Source organism: Theobroma umbraticum, unplaced genomic scaffold (genome assembly GCF_002168275.2).
Source record: "Theobroma umbraticum cultivar Fairchild unplaced genomic scaffold, ASM216827v3 scaffold_67.0, whole genome shotgun sequence".
Taxonomy (NCBI): Eukaryota; Viridiplantae; Streptophyta; class Magnoliopsida; order Malvales; family Malvaceae; genus Theobroma; species Theobroma umbraticum.
In genome coordinates, this window is record NW_018397262.1 from 7,595,148 (window position 1) to 7,604,942 (window position 9,795).

The 9,795-nt window shown below is 34.0% G+C and overlaps 1 protein-coding gene across 1 annotated transcript; it reads right to left on the minus strand.

Annotated features, from left to right (window-relative positions):
• Positions 1-1,840: 1,840 nt before the first annotated feature.
• Positions 1,841-2,833, minus strand: LOC110418900 (F-box/kelch-repeat protein At1g57790-like). Its single transcript, XM_021431720.2, has one exon. It carries the CDS (start codon positions 2,831-2,833, stop codon positions 1,841-1,843), a length of 993 nt encoding a protein of 330 aa, XP_021287395.1.
• Between the last annotated feature and the right edge of the window lie 6,962 nt (positions 2,834-9,795).

The window sequence follows — 9,795 nt, forward strand, 5'->3', positions numbered from 1 at the left end:
AAGTTGGAAACAAGTAAAATAATCAACATATAATTTTTATTATGTGATTTAAATGGTAATAAAATTATACATATAATATGATACTAATCAGAAACAATATGAATCGATGCATTATATCATTTTGATCAATTATATTGCACGTGTATCACACGATACACGTACGATATAATATATTAAAAATCTAAATTTTTTAATAAAATATAAATATTCAATGCTTTTAATATATAAAATTAAAAAACATGAAAAATATATTTTTACATTTGATTATTAATAAAATATTTTTAAAAAATAAAAAAAATCTTAAATTTTTTAAATAAAATATAAATATCGTTAAATATTCTAAACTTTGATTACGTGCATTTGATTATTAATACAATACTCTAATTTGGTTAAGTAAAAAAGAAGCTTAAATGTATAAAAGGTTGTTCAGTTAAGAATAGATATTAATGTCATGATTAATGACATGAGTCATGAAGTTATTCACCTAGATGTTATCATTAATTAAATTTATACTAATGATAGGGAGGTTGAAATTAAGGGTGAAACAATGAACTATGAAGATAAAAATCATTATATAATAATGCTAATTAAGATAACCGACATCGTTTATGAATGATGTTGTTTTAAATGGAGAAACATCTATTCAGATTTGCAACATTTGATATTTTATTTTATTAATCACAAACTTTTCTAAGATCATAGCTGATTTCTAATGAATCATCTTTGTTTGTGAATCAACATCGTTCATGAGTTATGTGGTTCTATTAGAGAAGCACTCTTCCGGATTTATAACATTTTGATGTTTTATTTTACCGACCACATATTTTTCTAGATTGCCTTATCATTCTTATTTGTGTACTTACTCTAAGATCAAGCAAGTCATGATGAGCTTATATACTCATATGAAAATTAATTGCACCAATAGTCTAATCAACTGGAATCCATCTATATTGTTTATTGTGTATTTTACATGGCAATAACATGATTATCTATTTTTAGTAATGGTTGTATTGGGCATTTTTGGTAATTGATTTATTAGTAAAGATATTAATAATGAAAATATTATTATTAACATTATATACATAGACAGAAGGGATTTGAGAGAGAGGAACGACTACATTACAAAATATTAAAAATATAAAAAATATAATATTTTTAAAGATATATTATTAATGATTAATTTGTTAAGTCAATTTGATTGTAAATTTCAAATATTAAAAATCAATCGAAATATTCAAATCGAAATGTGCTTTGTCTAATTATAAAATATTTAGACGAATAGTTAATATTTGTTCACACAATTTTTTTTTAATGAAGTTGGGCTTTGGCCCATAAATTAATGAGGTTTCAATATTCAATAATGTGGATATGGGTCAGTTGATCAATGAAAATTCTATTAATTTCTTATATAGTTAAAAAAGATGTTAATAAATAATATTATCAAAAAATTTCCTATTTAGTTAAATGTTATTTTGTTTTCTAAAATGTTTATCCTGCCACAAATTTTACAAAGATTTAAGATAAAAATTTTAGATTTAACTTATTTTATATTAAAAATTTCAAAATTTTTAAAACAAAATATAAATATTCAATACTTTTTAATATAAAAATAAAAAAATCATAAAAAATATACTTGTAATATACAAAAATATTCATGAAAAAAAAAAAAAAAAAGTGAGTAGACATGTGGCAAGACACATGAAGCCATTAAGAACAATACTTGAACTTAGATCCTTGCATTCACGGAATAATAATATTAATAATAATAACAATAATAATAGAAAGAAAATGTTTCTATACCTAGACTTCAACAATATATAGCAATGAAAAGATTAAGGTTTCAACACCAAGTAGGTTCAATCCAGCAGGAACACAATTGTGCTCTAGTGCTATAGAAATCTTCGTCTGCATCCCCACTCTCAAATGAATGAAATTTCTTTGTATCGAGAGAGTAAAACACAATGCTGTGACCACTTTGGCCACAGAATCTGGGGAAGTAGATTTTGTTCTCCATGCCAGGGGCTGTTGCCATTGCAGCAAGAGAAGAAGAACGACTGATGTGAATCATATAATGTCCCAAACTTTCAACCTCGATCCATGCCATTGGAAAGTGATTCAGCTTGAAAATCCGAACCCCTTTTCCAAATTCACCAACAAACACAGACAAAAGCTCCCCATTACATTCCACCAGAAAGTTCTGATGGTAGGAGCAGCAAGGCCTTGTAGGCTTGGGAAGAACTCTCCAGGTGACCTCACCGGCTGTAAATTGTAGAACTCCAAGATTTCCACCACGTCCCAAACAATAGAATGCTCCCTGATAGAATACCGGGCTATTTTCACAGAAGACAAAGTCAACATCCGTCCATCCTTGGCCCCCTAGACGAGTGTAGCTTAGGTTAACTTTTTCATAGAACTTTTGACCAAACACAACAACCAAACAATCTGAAGAGGTTGGATAGCAGGAAAAGCCCATGTTAGAAGTAAAGAAACGATAGGGAATATCATCTTTTGGAAATGGGACGATTTTTCTAGTGAACGGATTAAACAGGAATGTAGAATTCGTATTCCCAGACATTAGCAGCCACCCATTCTTTGAATAGTAAATCCCACAGTTTGATAATGAAGGAGGTAAGCTTATTAGATACTTGTCACCATGTCTTGGGTCAACCAAGGAGCAAACACCATCTTTCTCGAAGAAGATAAGCCATTGGGACAGTGGAGGGAGCTCCAACCCTTCCAGGGCCTTCTTCTTCCAATCAACAGGAGGGGATACCGACCGAAACATTGTACAAGTAGTGCGCATGTGCAAGTAATCAACTAAAGTGAGACGCATAGCAATCTCAGCAGCAATATCTAATGGAAGATCATTATATTTCTTCCTTCATCGCCTCCTTTCTCCACTGCCACATTGCTTTGTCCCTCTTGGACTTGCACTCTTGCATATTCCTCTTCTGCCATAATGCATCTAGAAAATGACATTGAATGAGTAGAAGACAGTACTGTTAATCACTGCTAACATCTCAAATTACAAAAGCAAAGGCCTACAACACTAGGCAAGTTCAATTGACTTCAAATAAAATAAATAAATATATCTAAGTTTAGTTTTTACTCCAGAATGATGAATATGATGATTGTATATTTGGCAAAGGACGAGAATGTGATAATGTTCTATCTCTAATATTGTACGAGTACAAAATTTCCTTTAAAGGAAAATATATTCGATTTCCATGGATTTCTGGCTCGATTACTTGACAACAAAAAGCATAATTTTCATAATAGTTCAGAAAGAAGGCAAGATCCGGTACATGTTCAACTTTCTCCCAAATCTTGTGGGATGGATCTACTCTATGAACATCAATAACAACAACTTCTTTCCCTATCACTGCATATTCTCCAAATCCAAACGATATAGAGTAGATTTTGCCTTGAAATTCAGGCAAGAACAGTTGAGAGCGTGTTATACCAGTAAGGCCCATTGGAATCTGAAAACGTAATGATCTCATGACTATGCTGTCAGGTTTAAGCTTCTCGATTAGTAATAACCTTTGTCGTGGGTATGTTCGGGCATAAAAATTGCCATTGCAGCTAATAATGCGAAGTGGGTTGTATCTCTCGACAAGACCATCATCACCATCATCATCCTGTTGAACCAGCTCTCCACTCTCTTTTACGCACTTCTCCACCTCTTTCTCATAATTTAGCTCGATCCATTGTTTGTCTCCAAGCTGAAGGAATAGAATGGAAGGAACATAGGTTGCGGAAAGGAAGATCATGCAATTGGGGTCACTTCGAGGGGAGGAGATAGTGCACTGGTGAATGGTTCCTTCGAAGTTCAATGATGGTAGACTTATTTCCTGCAGTGTAAAGGGGTTCCAAAGAAAGAATTGCCGGTGACCAGCGTCAGAAAAAAGACTCCAGCCATGACATGAAGTCCAAAACTTTTGACCTTGCAACCCTGGGATTCTCCTGAGGTGAGCCTCGTTGGGGTTTGTTATGGTGCAAAAGGTTTGGGATTCATTGTTTTCGCCATGCGAGTAAACAAGCAAAGGATAAGGACCAGGTGCTGGTGGCCATGGGAGACAATGCTTCTGTTTCTTAGCCGCTGCCATTGGAGAGGTCACAAGAACGTTGTTATGAAGGAATTGTCCAATGCTATAAAACCTAATTAAGGTTGTATTTATATAATGAGTTAAAGGCATTACATTTATGACAAAAATATCCTAAGTTACACAAAAAAAAAAAAAAAACCCGAAGCCCAAAGCAAGGCTTTCATATCTGTTTGAGACACTAATCAAGCTTGATGATGTATTCAAATTCCTAAATTTTTTAGATATGACTCTTGATTTTTCTTACCATGTAAAATCTTATTATTATGAATGTAAAAGATATTTTCATCAAATATATATATATATATATATATATCAAGATATCAAATTAATAATTTCATAATTGCAAAATCTTCTAGAGATTTCCTTACTTTCAAATGATTTTTGTATTTATTAGAGTTTAAGGTTTGTTAATTTTCTCTTGCGCCAAAAGGACCTTAAATTTGTGAGGAATTATAATAATTCATAATTATTCTCAAATGGTGAGTTACGGATAACTTCTAATCTAAACTATATTTGTTCTAATGTTCAAGCAATTCATATGATATTGAATGTTGAGCTTTCAAACTATATTAATGGAAGTCCCACTTTCAAAGCTGTAGAGTCCTAAGAAGCCTAAGGCTTCGAGAATATTTTTTGGTTTCATTGTCAAACAAATTAGGTCCAAAAATAACAAAAGGTTTATTCATGAAAATGAAGTCTTGATTGGTCCATTTCCTTGGGAAAAAGAAGGTCAGCAAGTAGATAATGTATATCATTGACAAACAAATAAAGTTAGCCAATTTAGTTTGAGTACGGTTCGTTGTAAAAATAAATGTTCATTATTTTTTTGTGAAATTGTTATATATATATATATATATATATATATACATTTTTATACACTGTCAAGTCACCAAATTCTAACATTGTAAAAGTTTTAATATTATTCAAAATAATATCCACCTTGCTATTCAAAAAAAAAAATTCACCTTTTACCTCATTAATGAGATATTAACATTTGATAACCTAACTATATATAATGTATCAAATATTAATTCATATATATAATAATGCAAAAAAGAAAAAAAAACAAATAACGTGAACTTAGATCCTCACATTCATGAAATAATAAGAGAAGGAAAATATCTCTATGCCTAACAACTAAGCTTCAACAATATAGCAATGAAAAGTTAATAGGTTCTCGTTCAATAAAGCAATCACACCAAGTAGGTTCTACCCAGTAGGCACACAATTGTTCTCTAGTGCTATAGAAATCTACTTCTGTATCCCCACTCTCACATGAATGAAATATCTTTGTGTCGAGAGAATAGAACTCAATGTTGCGACCACTTTGGCCACAGAATCTGAGGAAGTAGATTTTGTTCTCCATGCCAGGGGTTGTAGCCATTGAAGCAAGAGAAGGGCAAAGACTGATGTAAATCAGATAATCTCCCAAACTCTCAACCTTGCTCAATGCCATTGAAGGGTGATTCAGCTTGGAAACGCGAACCCCTTCTCCAAATTCACCAACAAACAAGGACAAAAGCTCCCCATTACATTCCAGGAGAAAGTTTTGATGGTAGGAGGAGCAAGGACTTGTAGGCTTGGGAAGAACTATCCGGGTGACCACATTGTCTCCAAATTCTAAAACTCTAAGATTTCCTCCATCTCCCAAACAATAGAATGGCCCCTGATGGAATACTGGGCTATTTTCTCGGAAGACAAAGTCTGCCTGATGATGGAACTCAGCTTTCATCCATTCATGGCCCCATAGACGAGTGAATCTTACCTCAAGGTTTGGATGGTACATTTCAATCTCAACAACCAAACAATGTGAAGAAGTTGGATAGCAAGAAAAGGCCATGTAAGAAGTAAATAAACCACGGGGAAAATAACTTTTGGGAAATGGGACAATTTTTCTAGTGAAGGGATTAAACAGGAATGTAGAATTCGTACTCCCAGACATTAGCAACCACCCATTCTTGGAATAGCAAATCTCACAGTTTGATAATGAAGGAGGTAAGTTTATTAGATGCTTGTCACCATGTCTTGGGTCAACCAAGGCGCAAACACCATCTTTCTCGAAGAAGATAAGCCATGGGGATGGTGGAGGGAGCTCCAACCCTTTCAAGGCCTTCTTCTTCCAATCAACAGGAGGGGATATGCTGATCGAAACATTGTACAAGTAGTGCGCAAGTGCAAGTAATCAACCAAAGTGAGACGCCCAGCAAACTCAGCAGCAATATCTGATGGAGGATCATTGTATTTTATTTCTTCCTTGCCTCCTTTCTCCACTACCACATTGCTTTCGCCCTCTCGGACTTGCACTTTTGCATATTCCTCTTGTGCCATAATGCATCTAGTCTTGGCTTGTTCATCAGCTTCAGTACTTGATCTATAACTGATATTGATTAAGTAGAATGAATGAGAAAACTAGACAATATTGTTAGTCAGTGCTACTATGGGAAAATATCTCAAATTACAAAAGCAAAGGCCTACAACACTACACAAGTTTTACCCCTAGAGATTGACATTGTAAAAGAAGCAACTTCAAAAGTCTATAATCTGATATGGAACAAATAGAAATATAAAAACATATAAGGACAATTGTTTAACAATTGACTTTAGTTTTTACCTTTGATTAACAATAATCCAAAATGATAAATATTGTGATTGCATATTTATTAAAAGATGAGAACACGATAGTGTTCTATCTCTAATATTGTACAAACATAAATTTTTATTTGAAGGAAAAATATATGCGATTCCCATACATTTTTGGCTAGATTATTTGACAACAAAAAACATAATTTCCATAAACATCGGTGACAAAGAACACAAGATCCGGATCATGTTCCACTTTCTCCCAAATCATCTTGGATGGATCTAGTCTATGAACATCAACAACAACTATTTCATTATCAGACACTATCAGTCCAAGTCCAAACATTGTAGAGTAGATTTTGCCTTGAAATTCAACTAAGAACCGTTGAGCTTGTGTTATACATCGAGGGGCCCCGGGAATCTTACCTAATGAGCTCATGACTATGCCATCAAGTTTAAGCTTCTCGATCAGAAATAACCTTTGTGGTGTTAGGGATGTTTTGGCATATAATAAATTACCATTGCAGCTAATAATGCGAAGTGGGTTACATCTCTCATTACCCTGCTGGACCAGCTCTCCACTCTCTTTTAAACAGCTCTCCATCTCCTTCTCATAATTTAGCTCGGTCCATTGTTTGTCTCCAAGCTGAAGGAATATGATCAGACGAACATCGTTCTCCGATAGTAAGATCATGCAATTGGGGTCACTTGGAGAAGAGGAGAAAGTGCAGTAGTGACTGGTTCCTTTGAAGTTCAATGATGGTAGTCTTATTTTCCGCAGTGTCATGGGGTTCCAAAGAAAGAAATGGTGGCCACGAGTGTCAGAAAAAAAGACTCCAACCATGACATGAAGTCCCAAACTTTTTACCTTGCAACCCTGGGATTCTACTCAGCCGAGTCTTGTTGGGATTTGTCACGTTGCAATAGGTTTGGTATTCATAGTTTTCGCCATGTGAGTAAACAAGCCAAGGGAACGGACTGGGTGCTGGTGGCCATGGCCGACGGTATTTCTTTTTCTTAGCTGCCATTGGAGGGGTCACAAGAGTGGTGTAATAAAGGAATTGTCCAATACCACAAACGCTTTATAAGTTTGTATTTATCTAATCCGTTTGACACAAAAGAATGCCATGACCCAATGGAAACTTGTTCACCATGGACATGAAGGCCGAAAGCTGTATTCACAAAAGGTTTAGCCCATTGGTCGAAAGCTGGATCGGATTTCTTGATGGGTCAGGGAGAAAATGGGATCACGAAGTTGGGCTTTTTACCCCATAAATCAATAATGTTTCTATATTTAATAATACGAATATGGGTTAGTTTTAGACCAACGAAAATTCAATAAAATTTACTAAGGGTTGGGTGCAATTTAATTTTAATTGAAGCAAAGTGAATGGGGCCATGAGGAAGTATATAAAGTGAACTTGTCGCATAACACGTGAATCAAGTCCATCACATTGTTAGGTGACAACATGTGCATCAGTATGAATCAAATAGGCCATCAGTTTGCAACACTAATAATAATAATAATAATCTATTTTCAATGGGAAGGTGGTTGTAGCCACTGCCCGCTTAAGGCTTCTATTATGTATGAAAATTCCATTCATTCACTTGCCTAAATATGTTCATTAATTACCAATTTAATTATCTAAAGGCCTTCCAATGTAGCAACAATCATTTCAATCTAATCCTATATACTTCATAGAAGACCAATATTAACCCCCCCAAAAAATTGGTTGTTAAGGACAATTCATGACTGATAGTTAGTCATTTCTTTTTTGGTACATGACGATTATATATATATATATATATATTATCATGTTTGGTTTGAATATACTAAAGGCTCTTCCCTTCAAGCCAACATTGATCTTCCAATATGTTCATGTGATCAGAGACCCACATTCATGTGGCCAAGGGTTTCAATGTTTTGTTTTTGCTCATGTTTGGGGCCACTTAGATGATGGGAGGAATGATGATTAATAACATTGCCATTGGCTAGCTTAACCTCATAAGCGATCCCTTATTAATTAGAAGAACAAAAGATTAAACTCTTCTTAGTTCCTCACAATTTGCACCAAAGAGAAGGTAAATAACCCTAGGGACTTAACCTCAATGACCCGGCACCTTTCAGAGAGTGGCCTACTCAATGCATGGGGTTTGAGTTCCTGCCTTAATTTTTTTTTTTCCTTTAGTTTTTGCTTTCCACCTCATAGGAAGTTGCCCCTAATCCCTAAAGATTAAAATAAAGAGAAGGAAGAAGAGTGAAGGCAATCATGTTGATATAATGGGCCTATTTGTTAATCTTTTTTGACTCAAAATTGATCTTATCATGGAAAGAAAGGCTCTTCATAGAAACCACACCAGCTCAAAGTGAAACTTCGTAGTGCCTTTGCAGCCTTTCGGTTGCTAAAGCAAGAGATGTTTTAAAAGTCAAGAAGGAAAAATGGAGTATAGTTCTGCTTTACAGGGACAAATTTTAACAAGCCTAACATGCAAATATATGTTACCATATAAAACAAAATATATAGATATATATATATATATATGATAAAATTATTAAATTTTAATAAATCTTTAGTGAAGATGATTTTATGATTCATCTGATCACTACCAAACAACAACATAATTAGTGGTAGGTCCTAACTCCCTTTCCTAGCTGATATGATGACATCTTATCTGTCATTAAAATATACAGAGAGAATATAAAGAGGCCTCTTGCCAAAGTCAAAACAAGAAGGCTTGATGTTACATCTTACTATTTCCTTTTTACAACTTGGATTAAAAAAGAAAAGCAGAAGAAGAAAAAGCCCTGCAAATCAAGTTACAGAGAGAAAAGATTAGGTTAACTTCGTAACTGAGACTGTAGCAAATAAGCATTGCATTGATAATTAGATTTGGAAATTACAACTAATCTGTCCCTCCTTTGTGTTATCTCCAAGTATAAATGAAAATTACATGTATGTATCAATTATCTTGTGCTGTAAACAAAGACCCTTTTTCTCTCATAACTCGGACAATCAACTTTCAACAAAGTAAAACATGACAATATCCCACTCCCATAGTAATTCCCCAGGTTATTTATTGTGAAATTGTTCTGTACCAAGGAAAC

Excerpts from the sequence above, each read along its gene's own strand:
- LOC110418900 (XM_021431720.2), bottom strand. The coding sequence starts at position 2,833 with ATGCGTCTCACTTTAGTTGATTACTTGCACATGCGCACTACTTGTACA.